Here is a 24685-nt window from a genome sequence, read left to right on the forward strand (position 1 = left end):
AAATGTCGCAAAAATCATGAAAGCGTGACATTCAAGACAGTTCTGAAAGTTGAAGGAGTTTAGGAACACAATGAAAATCAAGGAAGTTAGTAAATTCAAGCATGTGTTTGTGAATGTTCAAGCATTCAATAATACAAAAAGAGTCAAGCAATTAGGAAAGCTAAGAAAATCAAAAATAGAAGTCAAGAAAGAGCTAAAGGTATTGAGATTTGAGAAAGCAAAACCTAGATGAATGTCAGGAGTGTCAGGTTAGTTAATAAAAATTAAGAATGTGAAGCAAGTAAATAAAATAAGAAAGTCATAAAAGTCGAGAGTCAAAAAAAAAACATGAAAACCAAGAGAGTCTGTTTAGGAAGTCGAGTAAGTCAAGAAATTCAAGAAAATAAAAGAAGTCAAAAAAGTTAGAAACTTTCAAAAAGTCAAGAGTGTTAAGCAATTTAATAAAAACGAGATAGTCGAGAAAATGAAGCAAGTCACAAAAGTTGAGAAAGTTAACAAAGTCAAGAAGTCGAATAAATCAAGATAGGCGGAAGAGCCTTGAAAGCCTAGGAAGTCGAGAAATTTAGGAATGTCAAGACAATAAGGGAAGGTCATGAAAGTCAAAAAAAGTTAAGGATGTTTACAAATTAAAAAAGTAAAAGAAAATGCAAAAAAAAACAAGTTTGGAGAGTAAAGTAAGTCAAGGAATTCAAGAAGGACTAAAAAGATAAAAATCAAATAAGTCATGACATTAGAGAACGTTAGAATCAACGCAATTGGCGAAGATTATCAAATTGGAAAAGGATAGGAAAATGATAGAGGGCAGGGTTCCAAGTTTAAGGAAAAGAATTCAAGAAAGTTAAAAAAATCGAATCAAATCAAGAACGTAAAAAAGTAAGTAAGTCAAGAATGCCGAGAAAATTAGGAAAATCGAAAATTCGAGGAGTTACAGAGGTCAAAAAATTAAAGAAACTCGATAAAAAACCAAGGTAGTCAAATAATTCAAGAAAATAAAATAGAGTTAAAAACGCCGAGAAAGTCAAAAAGTAAAAAAACAATCAGCAGTCAAAAATTCAAATAAGTCCAAAAATTAAAGACCGTATAGAAAGCCGAGAAAGTCAAGAGTTTCATGGAATTTGGGAAAATCAAGAAAATAGAGGAGGATTTAGAAGTCAAAAGAGTAAGAAACTTGATAAGACTTAGGAAAGAAAAAGATTTCAAAAAAATTAAATAAGGTTTGAAAAGATAAAAAAGTAAAAATATACAAAAAATCAGGGCAGTCAAAAAGTGAAAAAAGAGACGAAAAAAAGAAAGTAAAACATTTTATGAACATAAGAAAGAGGCAGGAGAATCGAGATTGTAAAGATATTAATAAAAAGCTACGTATGTCAAAAATAGCGAAACTTTTTGGAAAACCAAGAAAGTGAGAAGTCCAGATCTTGAAAAAAGTCACAAAAAATCATAAAAGTCAAAGAACTCAAGAAAGTTAGAGAAGTGGCGAGAGTTCAGTAATTTTGATTTGAAATAAACAGTTGAGCAGTTTAGGGCTGTCAAAAAATCAAGGAAATCATGAAAATCATGAAAATCGAGGAATTATGACAGTCAAAAGAACCACGAAATTCGATATAAATAAGAAACTTTTTCACTTACGGCACAATGCTATCAACATTCAAAAAAATCAAAAGAAGCATGAAGCAAAAAGAAGTCCTGAAAATCAATAAAATTAAAAAGGGTTGCCAAAGTTGAGACATTCAGGAAAGTCAAAAGAGTAAGTATTTCAAAGAAATCAAGCAATTCAAGAAAATTCAAAATATTTTTCGGAAAGTTTTTAACGTTGAGAAAATCTAGAAAGTAAATAATGTCAAAAATGTCGAGAAAGCCAAAGGAGCGAAGAAATTTGGAACAGTTGAGAAAATTAAGAAAATAAGAGTAAGAAGGTTAAAGAAATCAAAAAAATAAAAACAAATTAAGGACTTAGAAATTTTAAAAACACTAAAAGGGTCAAGTAATTTAGGAAAAAAAATCATGAAAGTTAATGTTTTTTTATAAGTGGTCTCCACTATGGATAAAATCTCAAAAATGATTAAGGATTGATACATTGAGATTTAAAAAAAAATTCTTGGAAATAAAATACTATTTATTTCATTATGATTTCATAGTTTCTAGATTGTATTTGTTCCTTTCTGATATTTTTGTTGATAATTATTAGATGAATTTGCAGTAGAAAAACTAACGTTCCCATGATTTTTATTATAGGTAATTTTCAAAAAAAAAAAACTTTCTGGATTATATTTCAATGTTATTGTACTGAAAGTGCATTATTTCTGATTTCAATTCTTGTTCTGTACTTTATAGTCTTAATTCACTGGCGATTTCTATTCTCAATTCATGGTTTAAAAAATTGAATGTTTTTTTTGTAAAAATGATTAAGTACCCGTTAAAACTTGTAACTTACTGTTGTATGTAGTTACTATTAATTTGCGATTTATCGCGGCTGACAGAAAAAAACACCATGAAAACGAAGAAAAAAGTTTGAACTTATTAGGAAGATGGAAAATTTCCCTTGTGAACGATTTCCCAGTCGATATTGAAAAAAAAAAACGCTGGTTTCAGCTCGAAAGAAGCCAATTCCACCGGGAAAAGCAACAAGAACATTGGAGAAACTTTATCGCTAGAAATTCAATTCCCAACAAACAGTAATGGTGCATCCGACTGGAAGAGTAGATTCGAGGGCGCAAATGGATTTAAGTCGTGTTTGGACTATCAGTACACTTTTTTTTCAGATGTTCACTGCAGTTTGACAAAGAGGGAGTAGCTTCTTCGCTGTGCAGTCAGCCAGTGGGTTGTTACTGTCTAGAACATTCTGGGAGAAGTCTAACTTCGACACGTTAAACCCATGTTTTTACCACAGGCTGTTGTATGTGAACCAGCGAATGCGATGCAGAACACGTTTCGAATCCTTGTTTAGGCGGTGTCCTCAAGACGACGCTTTGACGTTGCATGCCGGGCCGGGACGAAGAATGGGTCGCGAACAGCCAGCAGAGATTGAATTTAGTCGAAAAAAAAAAATCACTTATTCATTCAATTGATGTTTTTCGCTCTTTTTTCGCTCTAGCCCTTGCATGCAACATCATCACCAGCGTCTCTTTCTTCTGCTTACTTGGGCAGAAAGTCGCAGCCCTGCTGCATCAGAGAACCGATGGCGAACCACATGCAGTTCATGAGCGTAAACTGGGTTTGCATCTTTTCCGGGTGCGGATCGCACGGATTTGGCGTTGGCCACTCGTACGGTGTGAAACTGTTCTCGAATAAAAAAAAATGGTAAAAGTACTAAATTGGATCGTAGTTGGGTGTTAGGGGAAAAAAATCTTCCGGAGAAGGTGACAGACATCAGGCATCAGACAGCGCCGCTGACAGAGCAGAAGAGTTGCATTCATTATTCATCCCATTAGATGGAAATTTATGAGATTCGATTTGAATATTGATTGGGAATTTGCTGCGTTGCATTCATCGAGTTGATACATTTTCGATGAAGCTTTTTCCCGTGTCGCGTCGTAGTTTTTAATGGGTGCTGAGACACGTATTAAATCGCTTTGGCTGGATGATTGGTCTGCAGCTGAGTTTCGATTGAAGAGCTTGAACAGTTCAGAATATGCTTTGAAATGGATGACTAATAAAATTGTCAAAAACTAAGTTAGATTTAAGAAACTTTTTTCCAATAGGCATTTGGGAAACAAAAGAATGAATGTTTTCTTTTTCCCACTGACGAAACCTAAAAATTTAAATATCCTCGTGTACCAAAGCCTACTTTGGTTCCAGTAGCAGAACCCACTGAAGTTATTTCAATCCCGTTTTACGCTTCGCTATAATCGATTCGCGATATTTCAGTCTCTTTTACACAGAAAAAGATTTACATACCAGTAAAAAGAACGTGCTTCTATGTGTGTGACATCAACTACCAGCTGGTAGTGAGATGACAAAACGCCATTATCGTTGCTTTATGGCATTAGATAATCGTCGAAGCGAAAGAAAAACCCGCCTGGGGAGGATCCGAACCGTTAGCAGAATGGCTGCTCATTCGGATGAACCACTTGACGGTTGAGTGGATGATAAATCCCGGATTTTAGTTTCCACCAACCAGATTTCATCTGAAATTTCCAAATTTTGTTTCAATTTCCACAGTTCAGGTGTCGATTTATAATCACAGCTTCCAGATTTTAGACTTATAGTTCCAGGTTCTAGGTACCCAATTCCGCAGTTTAGTATCGAATTTCCATCTTCTACTTTTCAAATTTCGGATTTCAGATTTACGACTCTAGGTTCAAAATTTTATGTTTCCGATTCGAGTTTCCAAATTTCAATCTCCGGATTATAAATTTCATATTCCAACTTTTCTACATTTCTGATCCCAGATTTCGTACTTTTGATTCCAGGTTCTTAAATTAAAGTTCCAGTTTTCAGATTCTGATTCAAACTTCACAGTGAAGTTTTTAATGCCTGCCTTCTTATGACAGTTTGCGGATTTCAAATTTGATGATGATCCAGATTCCGGGTTTCAAATTTCACAGGATTACTAGTTTCGATTCAAGAATTATTATTTCATGGTTTAAGATTCCACATTCCAAATTTCCAATTTCAAGTTTTAGATTTAAATTCCAGACTGCTGATTTCTATACGTCAGATTCTAATATACAAATTCCTGATCCAAGATCCCTGATTCCCGATTCCCGGTTTTAGATTCTTGACTTGAGATGTCAGCATTCATAGCCTTGTTTCGAGTTTTCACACTTAAGCTTCCATACACTGGATTCCAAAATTTGATTTGCAGTTTCCAGTTTTCAAGTTTTCAATTCCAGAAGCCAGAATAAAATTTATTCCGGATTTCTGGTTAAAAAAATTAAGATTCGTAATTCTAGATTCCAATGTTCCTAATTCCAAATATCGAATTTTTAAATTCCTATTCCAGATTTCAGTTTCCAGACTATCTGCATAATTCAGATTCCAGATAATAAAGTTCAGATTTTTTTCAGATTTCAGACTCCCTTTTATAGGCTTCGGGTTCTAAGTTTCAAAATCGTGGTTACTAGTTCTCCATTCTAAGTATCCGATTTTGGATTTCAAATTTCTGGATTTCAGATCCCGGATGCTAGAATCCTGCTTTTACATTCTTTTTTTTTATTTTTAGCATCGCATTCAGTTATTTGACTCACAGCACCCATTAAACATCGCGAAAAAGTGATTTATTGCCATAATTTTTAGATAAAACCCGCCAAAATACATATAAAAAAACTTCGGTCACCAACTGATTTTTTTACTGCAAAGCGAGATTTATGTTGGAAATTTACATGTGAAAAGATCCTTGATATCCTCGGAAGGCTGAGATATTGGCATTTTTACTAAAAACTAAGCATGTTTACAAATATGTCAAATAATTTTTCGAACTAAATTTCCATTTTTAACAACGGCTTTTTACCCGTTAACACGCAAGTTCATTAAGCAGACAGCATGTGAAGTAGGGAAAGCGAAAAATAAGCGAACTGGAAATATGATACAGATTTGGAAAAATAAACCTCAACCCGACGGGACTTGAACCCGCCCGCAAGCTCCTTGTCTCCGGCATGGTGTTTTGACCAAGTAAACTACGGGGGACAGGGTTATTGTTCCACAATCTAAATCGTATCACATTCCACTGCCGACTTATTCTATTGATGCTGATTGTATTCAACTTCTAAATGTTTTGGAACAATAAAAGGAAACAGAATGATTCAAACACGATAATATCTACTGTACCCAAGTTCGTCTGCATACAACAGAATATTATTTTTTAAAATGGCATTTTTGATTTGGTTGAAACTTTGCTAAGAAACAACTATCCTTAGGATGCCATTTTGTGCTATTGGTAGTTAGATATTTTTTTTTGAATCAGAACAAATTTTTAAGAAGGTATTATGTAAAAATGGTACTTATGATTATAACGAATATTTTTAGAGCCAGAGCGGTTTTATTGATTGGTGTGATGTTTTCGGCAAAGTTGTAGATAATTATTTTGACTTAAAAAAGAAGGAGGTTGTATCCAAGATACGACAGACATAGACTTACTGGTGTTGAAACATTACAAGCTATGTCAAATAAAATAAATAACAATTTTCGACAAAAATCGTTGCAATCCTCAATTGCTACGATAAGCCAATGAGTTAGCAATTAAGTTAGTTGTAAATTAACTACCCTTTTTTGACAAGTAGGTTTGAATTCCTTCGAATGATAAGTCCTAATTGCCAAAGCAAACGAATCCTAACAATTGAAATTACAATCTAACAGTGTTGAGAAATCACCATTTGTGATTGGACACACATACTCATTATTCACTAATATTTATCATAAGATCTTACTAGGAGGGAAGGGGGGGTATCATAAAATCTTACGATGTCTTACAAGGGCGAGAGGGGGGGTTGAAAAAGTGGATAAATATATGCTCACGTAATTGTTGAACGGTCCCTTAAATACTTACGGACAAGCAGGCGGGGCTACGTACACGGTATTATGGAAGAAAGTGAAAAAAGGTTGAGCTGCGCTGCGCGTTGTGTTTTTTTAGAACGAACGTTGCATGCGAGTTTTATTACTTTTCCGTCAACAAACTCTTCATTAAGATGGCAACGAGTTTAGTCTTCTGTGCTAGTACTGTTACCAGGAGAGATAGCCAAGTACGCTGGGTTCCAAGCTAAAGCTACTACGATATACACTAGCTCAAAGTGAACTGTTTCGTTCCTCCTGCCAAGTACAATTACAGTTGACCTTTTTCAAGATCACAAACACGTTCTTGAAGCAATGCTAAATTATGAATTATGCAGTTCTACAATTTTTTCAAGGGATTAAAAAACGATGTTTAAATTGCTGTTTTTCACCAAACTTAGCCATCTGCGGTCAAAAAAAGAAGAAAAGCGAGATTTCAAAGTTTTCATTACTATTATCAATAATAAAAACTACTTTAATTGAATAACTTTGATGCGCTGAAAAAAAAACAAGACGCCGTTCGCTACGGAATGCTGCAATCAAATGAGCGTGTGTTTCAGCGAAAACCATACAAACATGAAATCGTGGTTTTCAGTAAAGCATCTTTTTACTACAGTGATCGGACTAACCATGAAGACTTAATTGTTGCATGCTAGCTATCATATGTGACCAATGACAGTTATAGTTCCGCTGGGCGTGTCGATGTGCACTTGAGCGAACAACGCAACAACAACAACCAATTGTTTACAAAGTCGGATCGTTTGTGTACTTTACGGGTCAGCGGGTACGCCATTGCGACTGAGTACAATTTATGCATTTGCCAAAATGTGCGACACTATACATTGTGTCTTACTTTGTGTGCTGCTTAGGGCAATGATTATCGGATTTGACAAACGAACGATTAAAAAATTAAATTTTTTTTTTGGTTTTTGCACTTCATTTGACTCCCACTGAAATAATTTAGGAGCTAATTTCCAGTGCTGCTCAATGGGTTTTGTTTCAAAACTAGAAATGGTTTCTTCCCGGAGATAGCCGCAATATGTCTCGTACATGAACAGTAGGGTGGCAATAGAAATCGACTTTTCGAATTTCGTTTAGTTCATAAATTTCTGAATATCCAAAAAATTCTGAAATGTCTTAAAAATGCATGAGATCTGGTGTTATCCAAAAACAAAAAATGAAAAAATCGATCGGTTAAAGTTTCACTTTTCGACTGAACGAACTTTTCAATGCGACGAACGACAATTGTTTTCCATACATGTCATTACCACATAATGAACGGTATCAGTAGTGAATGCATGTAGCGATTGTATATGAAGACCGGGACAGAAACATGTCTGGACGTGCGTAATATGTCCTAAGAAACACATCCACGTCCAAGCTCTTTGTTCTCACGCAATGTGTCACAAAAAGCAGCACAAAGTGCTGTTCCATAATCTTCAGTATGAAATTCGTGCTACAAAACGCTGATGATCGCACCACCACCGATAGTATTGAATATTTTGGTGGCCGCGCATAAAATTTGCTCTCCGCTGTGCCCTCCAGTAGCTGTGCCAGCAAATATCCTGCAGCGTACGATGGTAACTGTTGTTGCCGTATGCAAAATAAAGGTAACATGCTCCGCGCTGCCTGGAAGTTGACTCATATGCAGCTCTCGTTTCTCAATGTCGCGTACCTTTAACAGCTGCACTGCACTCGCTATTGTGTAACAAACTAAACTGAAGTTGAATTTTCTACACGCAGTCTTCTGTATCGAGTTCAGAGTAGATTTTTGCCATTAGGGCGTGGCCACGCAGCTTAGAGAAAGACAAACAAACCAAAATACTTTGTTGAGTCAATGTAGGCAGTGGAATTTATTTCGTCCATGTTATTGTTATCTGTGCTCGGGAAGCAAGTCAATAACGAGGGAAATGTATTGGAAAGCTTGACCTTGGAACTTTTCACCTTTTTCCACCATTAAGCAGTAAAGCAACAATGTTAAACTTTATATCAAAAAATTGTTATATATTTTATCTATCCACCGACACATAAATGACTAAGATGCATTAAGTAGTTCGCTTGCTATAATCGTTTGAAATCTGACGCAACATTTGCCAGTTTCATTTTCAATTTCACAAAGTGTAATCTAGTATAGAAAACAAAGACGTAGTTCTACGTCAAAATTGTTTTTAGAAACTAGAGAAATTTGTTCCCTATTCAACGAGATATCAATAACCAATATCCGTTCAGTGGTAACAAAGTTGTAAGCATTTGAAATCTTCCATTTTGCCGTTTCACTCTATTATTCTGGAACAGACGTATTTGAAAAAGACGTATAGAAAAAAACTTTTTAGAGAATAAATCAAAATCATCATTCAGAATGAATTCCTTTGAAAAGCTCGTTTTCAAATATTTTTTTTCATGAGAACTATGAAAGGTTATTCAATCATGGAGGAACGAGAAAAATAGGAAAAATTTTAAAAATCCGATTTCTCCTCTTCGAAAACTACACAATGGTAGCCTAAATATTGATAGTTTTTTTGAATTAGGAGCAAAAATTATTTAAAAAAATATCCCAAACTTGTTTTACAGTGCATACTTTTTTTTTCTTTTTCAGGCCTGTTCTGGGTCATTCACCACGACACGGAGCTTGTTTGGTCTGATCATTGAAATTTCGGTCACGGCCCTAAAGCCTAATGTCGGGTCTTGAGAAATTGGCAGGGTATTCAATGGTTTTTGATTTTAGGCCTGCTTTAGGCCGAAAATGAACAAAAAACATCCTGTTCGCTTCGTATGGATAAAGCCTGGGGCGAGGGGTGTGACTGAAATAGGGACAAAAAAGCATTGAGGGGGGTTAGGGGGTAAGGAGTTGACATCCACTGCGTTACTTTTTCTATTCTTTAATTAGAAGGGTACTCGCAATGTTGCTCTAGTTGTCTCCGATAGCACGGTCCCCAGATCAGAGCCACACGCAGCAACACATACACACGGCAGCGAATTTTTGCAACAACACCGTTACACATTAGTCAGTTGACCTTCAACGCGGATTATTTTTACACAGCACACCACTCGGAAAGACCGTACCGTTATTTGTACTTACAGATCGAATTATAATGGAACGAACACTTAGCACGTTCGGTTCTGTCGATGTTCCGACGCGGAGTGAGCTAATCTTTTGTAGTTTTATAGACAATCAAGAGTTTAAAAAAATACTTTTAATATTAAATTTTTTTCCTCAAAAAAACAACAATTTTACGGTGCACATTATTCATTATTTTTAGAAAGACAAAATTATTATCTTAAACATTTACGAAGACGTCACGCTCTAAAAATATTTGTAGTCATTTATACAATTTCTACCTTCTCAAAAATGAGCTATAATTCAAAAAAAAAAAAACGAAAATGTCATATTTGGCCAATAAAAATATCTGTGCGAAGTTTGAACCAAAAAAAATTTCAAGTGAAAAATAAAAAAAAGGATTATTTTATGAAGTTGTTCATTATTCAAGCACGTTTCGTCAAAAGTGGCCAAATGTTCAAATATACAGATTTCCAAATGTTCCAACGTATCAAAAACTGTCAACCTGTGTCAAAAGCCTGTAACCGTTGCCGGTCACAGCATAATGCAGTACGGTTGAGTTGGAAGCGATAAAATATTCTTACTATAAAATTTAGAATATAACACTTAAGTCCTGTAAATATTCACCTTGATTAGTGCTCAGTTGGGTTGTGTCTAAGGTAAGATCGCCAAAATGTAGGCCACGCGTCGCACGTCCATGCGTCGATCCCTTAGATAGCCGAAATAAATTATATAAGAAAACCCGAGTGAGATTACTTCACATGCAGGTTCAAAACGAACCTTTCTAGGAAAGTTGAAGGAAAGAGAAGGCAAAACTACGTGCGTAGGTCAAAACGAACCGAAAGAATTATTTAGCGAATTCCGAGTGATCCCGAAGGATTTTCGATTATGTACTGACGTACTTCCGGCAAGTAGTCAGGCCTCCTAGTTTATCTGAGGGCTAAAACTGTACGATCACTTCGTTCCAAACCGCCAAACATAGTGGAAGTGAATAGTTTCGCGTTAGGTCACTGCTTCAAGGTAAAAGCAGAGAGTGCTAGGGAAGTAGTTCATGAGCTAAAGTTTTTGTATTTCTCAGGAGGTAGAATAGAACGTGCGAAATAGTTCAAGTGTTAACCCGATTCGTGTGCAGGATAGAAAAAAAGAAGGTAACCATGTGCGCAGAGGCTAACGACCCGTGCGAGAGGCTAACGACCCCTTTTTGTGTATGCCATCAGGCAATTTCTATCCTAGGAATCGGAGATTCCACGAGAGAGCACGTTTTCCATACGCTTGCCGCACCGCTTGCGCGCCACCCGTTGCCCGCTACCACGTTGAGTCAACATCGACAGATTCGCCGGACTCGTCCAGAAAACACTTCTGTTGGCCCGGATCAACCCATTCCGGCCGGCACCTGCAGTTACGTTGGCGGCAAATGCCGCATCCCATTTGTCATCGGCGGATAATTAGAAATCCCCGCCAGCCGCCACAGGCGGCGAGAGAGAGAAACCAGAACCACATGCATCGATAGAACTACAGCCAGATTCCACCAGCAGCAGCAACAACTGATCCCCAGAGAGAGATTCGGTGAGTCCGTTCCACTTATCTTACAAAGTACCGCCGAAAGAAGACGCCATGCGGCGTATGTGAAGCCGCGAGTCGGCCATTTTGAAGTCCCCGCTTTAGCCGGGCCGAAGAAAAATTAATAGAAAAATTTGAGCTCAAGTGACACGATTCGTCACATGTAACTGAAGTTACGGACGCGCCGTAACGTAAATTGCGATCGCTTCTGGGAGACCAAGTCGATCTATCCTTGGCTCTCGGGAATAGTTTATGAATGATTAAGTAGAGTCGTTATGCCCGCACGTACCGTGAGAGTACGAGAGAAAAAGAGATAAGCTTGGAGGAGAATTCGCACCCGAAACAGAGTAGAAAGTTAGAAGTAAAACCCATGTACATATAAAATAAGCTGAATCGAAAATTAACCCAATTATGTTACGTCGTGAATAAACCCGCTTTTCGAGTAATGCAGGACTTTTAGATAATGAAATGTTTCCCTAGTCACCTTAGTTCGTTCGCTCCGTTTAGTTCGCAGCATGCGAAAGTCTCAGGCATGCATATGTTCGGTTCCTCTCGAGTTGGCGCTGTCTGGTGGCGGGTTTTGTAAGTTTCCCGTGATGATAAAAGCTTAAGTGATTTCTATATCGAGAATTATGTACGGTGAGCTTTGGGTTCGTTAAGTTTCTTTCCGAGTTGTGCACCGGTTTTGGCGGAAACTAGCTAGCGAGCTGAACCGATCTGAATTCTTTCTCCGAAGGGATTCAACTTGGACTTGCATAGAAAAGCAGTCTCATCCGGGCAACATTTATCTTGGCGGTAGTCTCCGTAAGGAGTGGCGCTTAAACTACTCGCTTAAGCATGATCGGTTCGCGACGGCTACAAGCCAAAAAGTCATTATGTAAAATATGACAATGTTTCAAACCAGTATAAATTTGAAAATCCTTTCAAACTTACAAACAGTGAAAAACATAGAAAAATAAGGAAACTTCAGAGTGTCATTTTCAATATTAAAATATTTCGAAATGGCGAGAGAATTAAAATGTTGAAATTTCGATAGTCAAATTCAATCAATACAATAACGAAACCAATGAAAAAAAGCTGCTTTCAACTGTAAAAATAATAACAATCACTCAAAAAAAGTTGAATACCGATCAAAGCAGGCCTCTTCGGACACCAGAAATCTTCAATCAAAATAGCAATAGAAAGATCTTGAATGCCACCGGCATCCCGACGGGACTGCGTGGGCACTTTCTTTCCAGCTTCTCCTTTCCATTGCTATTCCACATGAATTATCCCACAACCCCTCGATAATGACAGCTTGGGCAGCTTCAATTGTGCCGGAAGCGGTTTCAATTTTGAAACGAAAATTGCAGCTCTCTAACTGGTGGTTGGTTTCCGTTAGCGGAATCCGATATAAAATCACATCGAAATCTGATGTGCAATCAGTTGTAATGTAACGATAGTTCGCAATTTTTGCTAAAAATTACAGTGACTGCTTGCAAAAAAAAAAACCTCTAAATTAGGACAACCGAAGCGCACATTGTCATCCTGTCCCAAAGCAATTCACAGCATACGGAACTCGTTCAAGCTCTTATCACCGTAAAATATGGCGTACGCTGTTATCCACAGGCCATTAATTCCAGCTAGGTTCAGCTCTGCTGCTGTCAACGGACCGGACAGCTACCGGAAAGGTGCTCCAGCTAAAGAAGAATAACAAAAAAAAAGTTCGGTTTTTTTTTGCATGCAACTACTCACCGCGCCAGGATGAACAGCAGCACGGAAACGCCTAGATAAGCGGTGGCCATGTAGATCCAAACATCCAGCGACAGCGGCGAGAGAAAGGAGAACAGGTTTGGAGGCTGTTTCACCGGTTTCCGGTACAGCACGGAAATGCCCAGATTCATGAACGGCATCGTAAAATCCACCACCTGCTCCCGGTCGAAGGTGATGGTGAGGTCGGCGATGGCCAGGTCGGCCCGCTGCTCCAACAGTTCCTTAATCATGCCGTCCCACTCGCTGCCAAAATAATTACACCCGTTTTAGTGGTTAGAAGCTTCCATGAGCAATTTCCCCCAAACTTACCCAGTCTCTTTGTTGTTGCTGCCGTAGCGACCATCCGGTGCCAACCGGATCGTGTAGTTGAAACCCAGTATCTTGGAAATCTCATGAATCAAATCGATGGCGTAGCCCTCGAACTGCGAGTTTCCGGTCAACTTTTCCGCCGAGTCTTTCCGCATGCAGTACGGCGAACTCAGGATGGTCGTCAGAATGAGCGTCTTGTTCTGGAGGATTTCCACAATTTCCTTCTGCTGTTCGCCGTAACTACGCGTGAAATTGACCCCGGAAGTCGAGTTCCAGGTGCCACTCTTGCGTAACCCCTGTCCACCCAGCTCGACGATGTCCAGCACGAAGTCCGACCGGAAGCCCTGGTGGTCAAACTTAATCACGTCTGTCAGACCACGCATTTCAACCTGTGAACAGTAAGGTTAAGGTTATGTTGAAGAAGCAACATCAAAACAGATAACAGTAAAAGTCTCTCATGAAACGAGAAAAAAAAGCTGAAAAGCCGATGATGGCAATCAATAGCGTAAAATCAAGCACCAGGAAAAGTGGGTGCTAAACACGAACGGTTATTATCCGGCCATTCAGTGGCGAGCGTGTGCTTCGGGCCAATCGAGATGGAACGGATGTTGGGGTAGTGTGTCAACACATACAGATTTATTATAGTGAGAGAAAAAAAAGCAAGCAGAACCCACTTTTCAAAGCCCATTTTTTTCTACCCGAGCATGTTATGTGTGATTACATATTCCGAAACATTCCGCACAGCGAATTGGCCAAAAACAAACACAAGCCCAAACTAATCGCAGCTTCTGGTAGGATAATCCTTCGCCATAGCACCGATAGAATGGAGCCGAGCTGAACATAGGAATGTTATCGTTGATGTAAATGGATTCCAACCGTCCCATCCCTCGTTTAACGTTAGGCTTTGCGGTGACGGTGGATTTCCGTGGGTTGACTTGCATACGTACACAGATAAACACAGACACCAGTAGAGCGGAGATAAACGCAATGACTAGGATGATAGAGGCATATAAATAGATAGATACGTACGATTTTCATGTAATTTATCAAACTATAACCGTGGGGCCAGGTATCCTGGGTATCGCAGGACAACGGGTGGATGTCGATCTGCTGGCTGGTGTCCAGATCGTGCAGCGCTTTTGCGAACAGGTGCACGGCGTCGTACATTAGGGCGGTTTCCACCTGTTAGAAGAGGACGAGAGAGAGAGAAAGCGTCAAATGTTGGATTCATTATTGGATCAATTCATTGTGATGATACAAGTTAACGTGAAGTGAATAGTGTTATATTGGTCATACATTTCAATGAATTTATACTTGTTGTTGGAAAACCACAAGTAATTTACAGAAAACTTTTAAAGTTAATATATTGTAAAATGTTTAAAGATTTAATATTTACTCAAGACATTTTGCGCTAGAATTTGAATATTACTTACATCTCCATGCACTGTTGTACCTTGTTTGTGCGGTATAGTGTTTGTTCTATTCCTATTAAGTGATACCGTATTTTTATGCAAATTAAATTCGGGAGCACATCAACACTTTGTTTGACAAAATTTCAAAAATATTCAAAATACTCCATTAATAAAGACGTTTGATTCGACTTTACAGTAGCTATTCGAACTTCATCCTCATGTCTGTCACCAGTCAGCACGAACAGAACTATGTCCGTCAGCCGCACAACTGCAATATGCAACACGCAACAGTGTGAAAATAATGTGGTGTAAATATTGCTGAAACTCCTACCAACTACTTCCATCCGAATCGAAAAGAAAAACGTCTTGTCGTCCGAAACCGCAACACGATACGGGTTATATTGTTGCGTTTGTAAGAGCATTTTCCACATGAAATGCGATTCATTGTGCCTTACGTTCAGTGAAATTGGAAGAGACAAAGCTTCATAAAAAGGTAGTGCCAATTACAAAACGGGTGTGGTCTCTTGAAAACATCTCTCTGAAATAGCATTATTTGGGCTATATACGAATCTGCTAATGCTCAAACCAATCATTCTACTATCGGATGGTAAGACCGTAGCTGTCAGCTCAAACAAATCATCTTTTTTAGAAAATTTCAAGTGTGAAAACAGTTTTCCATTGTGTTCTTGATATTCAAATAAATTATTTAACAACATTTTTGCTTTTTTCGCCTTTTTTCATTAATTGGTGTATTTTTTATGAACGACGAAATAAGATTTTTTTTCCTTATTTCTCTATGATCAGACAACCATCGATGTTGAACTTAACTTTTGTAGTTTTTATGAAAAAATAAAACGATTTTCAAATAACAAGCATTTTTAGTTATTCAATTTTATTTGGGAATATTTTTTTTTATGCTGTATTTCGAGAAAAAAATAAAAATAATAGAAGAAAATAAAAATATAAGAAAAAAAAAATTAAAATATATTTAAAAAAAATAATAATGGTGTATATGTTTGTCTAGAGGACAAAAATAACTTTGGTGAAGACGGCATACCGTCAAACAAACCGTTCTGGCTCTAAAAATATTTGTAATCATCCATAACCATTTTTACATCAACCCTGCTCGCAAAATGGTCGTAAATAAAAAAAATTATACTGGTATGGGGTAATCCATACTCCACGAGGACAGATTTTTGAATATTTTGACTTTTTCGTTCCCTCCGTGGACAACTGTCTACTAGGGTGCCAGCCAAAATGGTCAACTCGAATTTAAAAAAAAAACCTATACAAAATGTTCACCTGCTCGAAGAAACACCCTGTGTTAAATTTCAACTCAATCGGACTTAAAATAAGGTAGCGCACAGTGATTGAAGGTTGGCTTTTTTGAAAACCGAAAAATCGCCCAGAAGAGGGGGGGGGGGAGGAGGTGGTACGTGAAATTTCGGTTTTCAAATTTTTTTTTGATGCCAAATGACTTAAAAACGCATGAAACGTTGAGAATTGATGTCATCTGAAATTTTTTTTTTGCAAAAATCGACTCTGGAACTTCGTCGTTTTTTCAATTGTGGAAGGCGGAGTTCAAAACATTTAGAATTTATTTAAGGAAATCGATCGCTAGTCTCTCGAAATAGCCTGTATAATGAGTTAGAAGAAAAATTAATTAATCAAAAGAGCTCATTTTTCTGAATTTTTTAATAAAACCTACGAAGGATTACCAAAACAATGAAACCAATCTGATTATTTAGAAATCAAGAAAAAAAAGATATCATTTTTGAAAAAAAAAAAATCAATTTTTTTTTTTAAAGGCAGATTTTTCTTTTGAAAGGACAACATACTATCTACAACTTTGCCGAAGGCACTATGCCAATCAAACAAAGTGTTTCGACTGTAAACGTATTTTTAATTTTCAATAGAGTACTCTATGAGGAATTAAGCATATTTTTACAGTCAAAACCGTTTATTTGATTGGCTAGTGTATCTGGCAAAGTTGTAAATAATAACTTTGTTTTCCCAAAAAAATGTACACTGTGAAAAAAAAAAGAAAAAGAAATTATAACTTTTCTTTCTGATTTCTCCACGACCGGTTTCGCTGTTCAGGTAATCTTTCGTCGTTTTTATAAACAAAATTTTTTTATAAAAAACAAAATTTTCAACTTTCTTTTAATTTATTTTCAAAAAATTATTAATTTGTTTTTAGAGTGTATATTTTTATTTGAAAGACAAATCTATTATCTACAACTTTGCCGAAGACGTCACACCGCTCATACGAATCGTGTTGGCTCTCAAAATATTTGTAATCATCAATACCTATCCGAAATAGCATTTTTTCAAAAGCTTTTCAAAAATGAGTTGTGTTTCAAAAAATTAAACCAATAGCACAAAGATACCATATCTTTTGCCTATAAAAACGTTTATGCAAAGTTTCATCCAATGGGCACGTTCACGTTCTGATGATGTAAACTTGACAGAAAATGTATGGTCGAACTGTCAAAACGACGCAAACCCAGAAACAACGAGTCAATTGTTTTGCGTAACTGATTGAAATCCCTATACTCTCATTATCACTGAATAACATCGATACAGTCTATTGTCCGATTATATAAGCCAGAGAACTGTGTGTTCGATCAAGTGTTGGCAAAGGACATTATTATGGTAAAAAAACATATTCCATCAGTTTCCACCGTTCATGTACTTCTAAGATATTTGGAATCGAAAACATTTTTCAAATATTCAAATTCCATTTGCCTCCCGTGCGTGATTTTGCAAATGACATGAAAGCATTCAATATTTTCCGAAGAGACACAATCTTAATTTTGGTTGAGATAATTTTTTTTTGCACAGAGTAGTTTTTGAAAAATTTTGTTAACATTTTACATGGTATTTTTTCCAATTCAACATTACCACCCTAACGACAATGATATAACAAATATTATATTTTCAGGAATTTTTCTATTGGTGCTCAGTGAAAAGTGTATTTTTTTTTTTCATTTTATACTCATTTTCACACATTATTATGAACCACCCTATGCCAAATAAATGAACCACCCTAATGAAACATAATGTATTCGATACTAGTTATAGTGTATATCATTATACAGGCTATTTCGAGAGACTACCGATCAATTTCATTAAATAAATTCTAAATGTTTTACACTCCGCCTTCCATAATTGAAAAAACGACTAAGTCCCAGAGAGTCGATTTTTGCAAAAAAATTTTTTTTCAAATGACACCAATTCTCGACGTTTCATGCGTTTTTAAGTCATTTGGCATCAAAAAAAGTTTTCGAAAACCGAAATTTCACGTACCCCTCCCTTGGGCGATTTGTCGGTCTTCAAAAAGGCCAAACTTCAGTCGTTTTGCGCCAATTTTTACCATTTGAAGTTTTTTTTTTCGAGAATCAGAGATCTGTACTTCAAATTTTTAGTGGAAGTTCGCTATTGAACGAAAAAATTAATTAGATTTGCTTGTAGCACAAAGTGCTTTGTGCTGCTAACGGGTGACAAAGAAAATTCAGAATTTTTTTAAGACTCTTTTACTCAATAACAAACACGTTCAGAGAAAAATGAAACACAGAAAATGCATATCTTCTTTTTATGGTAGTATTTTTTGTTTCGTTTATGCATAATCAGTTCTAATTAATTTAATTTGTAATAATATTTTTGAGTGTCTTTCTTAAAAACTAATCTCTTGTCTTACAGTGGACATTGTTCTGAAAAGTCCAAAATAACTGTCTACAACTTTACCGAAGACAACATTTTGATAGATGTTCTGACTTCTAATTCATTTTTTACTTTTTTTGTCTGCTTTCCTCCATGATTAGACAGCCGACATTTTGAAGAAAAAAAAATGAATACTTGTGTACTTGAAAAATTTGTGTACTTGTACCTCAAAACATGCCAAAATAAACGACGTTGAGTAATACCTCACAAACATTCACAATTTTATATAATTTGATTTTTAAAATTGACCTAATCTTACCCTAAAATCGCTCTATCTCAGAGTCGGTTCGAAAGAATTAACTTCTTTTTTTTTTGAAAACAATATGTTTTGTTATTATCTAAAACTTTCTAGAACATCTCAAGTTTATCAGAAGTAGTTGAGATATAATTTAAGTAAAAAAAACTAGTTTGAAGGTAGCCTTTTATGGAAAACAATTATATCCCTTCAAAGATAAACCCTAGGAATTGTGTCTTCGGCAAAGTTTTATGAGTTTTGATAGCTAAACAACTTTTTCGAAGACACCAAACCCCTAAAATTTAAGGAAGAGTGAGAAAAGACTTTTTACCGTCTTTTTTCAAAACGGCCCCACTCTGTGGCGATGGTCACTCACTGTAAAATATGCTGTCTTCTTTTTGAACGCAATACGAAATGAGATTTTCATGCATATTACATACGGAAGAAAATCTTCTTGCGTCTGACGAAACGGGGGAATGATATAACTTGAAAAAAAAAGGCGGAGTCCTTCACAACATGGGTCTTAAATTATGGTTAGAATTCTTTTAGAACAAAAACCAGACAAGATAAAGGACGACATTACGTCCGTGTGGATATCGTACGCGGTCTGATCACGACGCATTTTTGTTATAATTGAATGAAAATGTATGTTCAAAAATACACAAAAAATCACAATACAAAATCATTACACATATGTATTTGTAAGTCGCTAGTGAACGATTTTTAACAAATAGCAACTACGATTAACATGGAAACTGGAAGAAACAAAACTATGTTATGTTCAACTAACGTTAGATGTTTGTTTCTCCTTTCTCTATGATCAGAAAACCATGAATATTTAGCTTAATTTTAGAAGTTTTCATAAAAAAAAACGGTTTTCAAATAACAAGCTTTCCTTTAATATTCAATTCAATTTGAAAATATTTTTTTATGTTGTACATTAAAAAAGCGGGAGCTGCGTAAAAGCGGATGGTCGTGGGTTTTAATCTTAGTAGAAGCAGACCATTCGATGTTGTTGCAAGGATGGAAATTATCACTCGCGCTCAAGCCGATAGCTCATTTCATAAGCACAATTCTGAACAACTTTGTGTGACGAACTTGAAGTCCTCAAGTAGTACTACAACATTATCGAAGAGAGTATTGCTGGTACTCAAACACCGGAGCTGTGAGAGCACATTCTCGCAAATTATCGTGATAATTATCACGATCGCCATAATTATCGCGATAATTTCCTTAAATGAGCTTTCACGGCTCCGGTAATTGTGTACGAGCAATGCTAGGGTGGGGAAAAATGATCGATTTTTCAGAACCAAGTTTTTTTGGTTCTTTTTGGGGACCCAAACAACCCTGAACTTACCGAAAGTCGATTGGTTTTGTCTCCGCTTGGCGCATTGCATTTCAAATTTGTATGAAAATTTATATGGGAAAACCTACTTTTTTGCATTTACCTTTCTAGAGAGGTCAATAATGATCTAATAATGCACTACGTTATGTAAAAGTATAGTATTTTAGATGCCTAATAACTTTGCAGAAGGCACTGAAGAGCTAGGATGTCCCTGAGAAGAGCTACAGCTGTTCAAAGTTGGGTATGTCGATTTGAAAGCAGAAAATCTTGTTTTCTGCCAACATTAGCAATGTACCGGCGCCAGTAGCATTCCCATCAGATATAACCTGTCGTAACGAGTTTATACACTCAGCTGGATCAAACAAACAAATTCGGGTCAATATTCTAGGCGTAGGTAGAATCTACAACGTGTTTCAGAGGTTACTTCTGATGGAAATCTGACTAACGCCGGTACACTGGCAGTGTTGGCAGAAAAAATGATTTGCAACATAACTTTCGACATACTCAACTTCGAACAGCTCCAGTATTTTTTTGGGACACCCTAGCTCTTTGATGTCTTCAGCCAAGTTGTTAGGCATCAAAAAACCTACCATTTGAAGCCATGAAACCTATGGTTTATGCCACTTTGAGCTCTTTAGAATGGAAAATGCAAAAACGTTGGTTTTTCCATACAAATCTCTATATGAATTTGAAATGCAATGCGCCAAGCGGAGACTAAACCAATCGACTTCCGATAAATTTAGGATTGTTTGGGGCTTCAAATAGAACAAAAAAAAACTTGGTTCTGGCTTTCTGCTATCAATTTTCGTTTTTTCCATATAACGATTCCTTACCCTAGAGCAGCGGTTCTCAACCTTTTTTTGTCCGCGTACCCCTTGGCGATATTTTTCATATCGATTGTACCCCCTGGCTTAGAATGTTATCGCAGAGTGGGAGAGAGTAGTGGTAGATCATTTAATGGTAGTCTAGTTCTGGTTTCAAATTAAACTATGATTTGATTGATTGCTACAATCATGTTTTTAAGAGCAAGATTGGACAACAAATGAAGTATTATAAAAAAATGACTCTGTCCGCCATTACTGATTTTTCTTTCGCGTACCCCCTGAAGGCTTTCGAGTACCCCCAGGGGTACGCGTACCCCAGGTTGAGAAACGCTGCCCTAGAGCAATACTCTCTTCGACAAAATTGTAGTACTACTTGAGGACTTTTAGTTTGTCATACAAAGTTGTTCGAGAATGGGCTTCTCAGATGAGCTATCGGCTTGAGAAAAAATTGAGCGCAAGCGATAATTTCTATTCTTGCCTTGTTGTTACTTCCTCTTAACAGAAAAAAGCCCCTCTTATTAATAAAACTGACCAGAAGGCCACCCAACGAAACTTCTACTGGAAATTTATAAGTGGCGATATTTGCAGTTGAGGCAAAAACAAGTCCCTCTTATAATTTAAACTGGTTAGGCTTCTTTGGGGAATTATTAGTGGCGATACTTGACAAAAGGAACGGGGCAAAACTAAGTCTCGTCTTATAATAAAACTAACTAGAAGGCCATCCAATGAAACTTCTCCAGGGAATTATAAGTACCGATATTTGGCAAGAGGAACGAAACTAGTAGAACAGTGAGTATGTAAAAGAAAGGGTAGAAATCATTACACACAAGCACGGATATATGATAAGCATGCTACTTTCCAATAGCGGTATCGCTAATAATAGAAGTATACAGCAGACATCCAGGTATATCTCACAATAGAGCAATTCTCGATGAAACTAGGCCACTAGGTGCACAAGGTCTTTCAAATTTGATTTAAATGCACATAGTTATTAGAAATAGAGAAAAAATGATAATGCCATTTTTGTTTGATCGAATTCGTTGACCCCTTGGTCACCAAGGAGGGGGGGGGACAGTTTTCAGAAAAGTTGAAATTTTAACAATTCTTGATGTATTTTTTGAGCTATATCTCTTAAATTCGTAATGTAAAGTACTACAAGTAGCACTCTTCTGTAAAGAGGAATGGTAGGGCTTTCATTTGAAGTGATCAGAATTCAGGCCGCCATCTTGAATTTGGCCGCCATCTTGGATTATATCAGAAAAATGCAATTTTGACCATGTTCGCAACTACCGGTTTTCGATCTGAGACCAGCATTGGAAAGCTGAAAAAAAATGCTGGTGAGCATCAGTGTTAACCCATCAATTGAAGCTATTTTCCAAGCTGAGTTTCAAAATATTCATCGTACATCGCGCGATCAACGTAGTAACCTGTCTACTGAGACCAAGAGGATGCACATGTTATGTCCATATATGTCCATATATCATATTCGATTGATGCTACATGAATATGATGAATAATGAGTACAACACTAGCATGAGTGATACTAACAAAGCGATAGATTTTTTAATACTGAGCAGTTCCACAAAAAAATCTTGCATCTTATAGCATTTTTTCTCAGCTTTCCAATGCTGGTCTCAGATCGAAAATCGGTAGTTGCGAACATGGTCGAAATTGCATTTTTCTGATATAATCCAAGATGGCGGCCTGAATTCTGATCACTTCAAATGAAAGCCCTACCATTCCTCTTTACAGAAGAGTGCTACTTGTAGTACTTTACATAACGAATTTTAGAGATATAGTTCAAACAATACATCAAAAATTGCTAAAATTTCAACTTTTATGAAAACTGTTCCGCCCGTTGGTGACCAAGGGGTCAACAAATTCGATCAAACAAAAATGGCATTATCATTTTTTCTCTATTTCTAATAACTATGTGCATTTATATCAAATTTGAAAGACCTTGTGCACCTAGTGGCCTAGTTTCAGCGAGAATTGCTCATAGAGCAACGATTCCAGTCGCAGTGAGGAAGCCCATACAAAAAAAATAAAAAGAAATTAATAAAAAATTAAAAAAAATCATTAGTCGTGCTTAAAAAAATACTGGTATTGGGTCATCCACACTCCACGGGGACGGATTTTTCATGATTTTGACTATTCCTTCCTCTCCGTGGACAGCCGTCCATATAAATTCTACAAAAAATGAATGAACCGTGGCAATTTCATAACCATACAAGGTTCGCTACATAAAATGTGAATAACCCAAAGAAACAACTGTGCAAAGTTGCAAAGTCAAATCAGAAATGGCGAATAAAAAAATAATTTATGGAATGACTCACAAATGAATCCTAAAATAAATTACAAAAGATTGAAAAAGAGCGAATAAAAAGAGAGCAAGTAATAGAGAGAAAAACGAAGATACAAAATAAAAAAAGAAATTGAAACATGAAGATAAATAGGCGAAAAAAAAAGAGAAAAGAAATAGAAATTGAGAGATTGATAGAGAAGAAAAATAGAGCGATAAGGAAAACAGCGAGAAAGGGAGATTAAAGGAAATAAAGATAACTCGAGAAAGGGATAAACATAAATGGAGGGAGAAAGAGAGTAAGGTGAAGAAAAATAAATGGACAGAGAAATAGAGTAGGAAAGCTGGATAGAGATTGCGAAAGAGAGAGAAATTAAGTGCTACATGGTGTAGTATATTTTGCATATCACTGAGAATATCACCCAGACTTGTGTGTAGCCCCAACAGCATTTTTCTGTCTGTTGGTCTAAACCGGTACCAAATATAATTGAGCTAATTGTGCTCCTCTAATCAGATCGTAGCATAGAGAACAATAACGGTTAATTCAGATCCGAAGTACCCTTCTCTGCCAATAAATATTCTCCTTCCTGTGATCTTTGTGGAGATGCAGAGGTTAATACAGTCCATAAATAGCAAAGATCACATCAACATCCCTTGCCTGTTCCCACCTTATTTGCAATGTCGTGTTCGGCGATGTCTCCCACTTAATCTCGATGCTGGCCTAATAAGCCAGAGCGTCGTAGGTTCGAGTCTCGGCCCGAGAGAAACTGTTAGTGTCAGTAGTCAGTAGCACTAGCCTCGCAATCGTTCTGTACAGTAACGGTTGGCTGTGAAGTCTGTGTATAAATAAACAGAAGGTCGAGTTCCGAATCGGAATGTAGCACCAAGGCTTTGCTTTGCTCGGCAATGTTATTGATCCTTTAAAGTATTGAATTATTAAAGCTTGTATATAAAGAAATATATATAATAAAAAGGCAAAAAAAAACTTAAATGTTCATAGAGATAAAAAATCGAAAAAGATAAAAAATTTCAAAAGAAATAATGAAAGCAAAATCTAGGTTAACGAACATTAAAAAATGGTAAAATATTAGGAAAATGGCAAACATATGACAAAAAACTATCAGAAATAACAAAACAAGTTACAATAATGGCTAAAAAATAACACAAAAACGATACATGAAGGACATAAAATGAAACCTAAATGATGTCTAAATAGCATTACACAGGTCGGACTCGATTATCCGGAACATCAAAAAAAATTTCATTTCGGATAATCAAGTTTTCCGGATAATCAAATCACACAAAAACGGACATAAATAAGTATTTCTTTTCGTTATATTACTTGTATAATGCAGTGGCGTAACCAGAAGTTATTTCTGAGGCGAAAAGGGGTAAAATCTTGAGAAGCAAAAAAATAAATTGGACATTGATTATTTTCGCTTAATTCGAACATGTCCCAAACATGCCGGAAGTGACTTAAATGATAACAGATATGCCAGAAGGGATGGTAAAGGTAAAATTACGGAATAAAAATTGATAACGGACACCAAAAAAATAAAATTCCGGATAATCGAGTTTCCGGATAACCGAGTATCCGGATAACCGAGTATCCGGATAACCGAGTATCCGGATAATCGAGTCCGACCTGAATATGGCAAAAAAGTTTCAAAGAGTGG

At 36.6% G+C, this 24685-nt stretch overlaps 1 protein-coding gene across 4 annotated transcripts in view; it reads right to left on the reverse strand.

Annotated features, from left to right (window-relative positions):
* LOC129718970 (glutamate receptor ionotropic, kainate 2) overlaps positions 1–24685 on the reverse strand; it is a 223840-nt gene that overhangs the window by 33333 nt on the left and 165822 nt on the right. For 3 of the 4 annotated variants that reach the window (XM_055670256.1, XM_055670258.1, XM_055670254.1), the window contains exons 9-11: positions 14198–14350; positions 13169–13557; positions 12842–13102 (exon numbers count right to left, since the gene is read on the reverse strand). In XM_055670256.1, the coding sequence (XP_055526231.1) occupies positions 12842–13102; positions 13169–13557; positions 14198–14350 (803 nt within the window). Of the gene's footprint in view, positions 1–3139; positions 3278–12841; positions 13103–13168; positions 13558–14197; positions 14351–24685 lie in introns of all 4 variants that reach the window. The other variant, XM_055670255.1, reaches the window with a different exon arrangement.

This window comes from Wyeomyia smithii, chromosome 1 (genome assembly GCF_029784165.1).
Source record: "Wyeomyia smithii strain HCP4-BCI-WySm-NY-G18 chromosome 1, ASM2978416v1, whole genome shotgun sequence".
NCBI lineage: Eukaryota > Metazoa > Arthropoda > Insecta > Diptera > Culicidae > Wyeomyia > Wyeomyia smithii.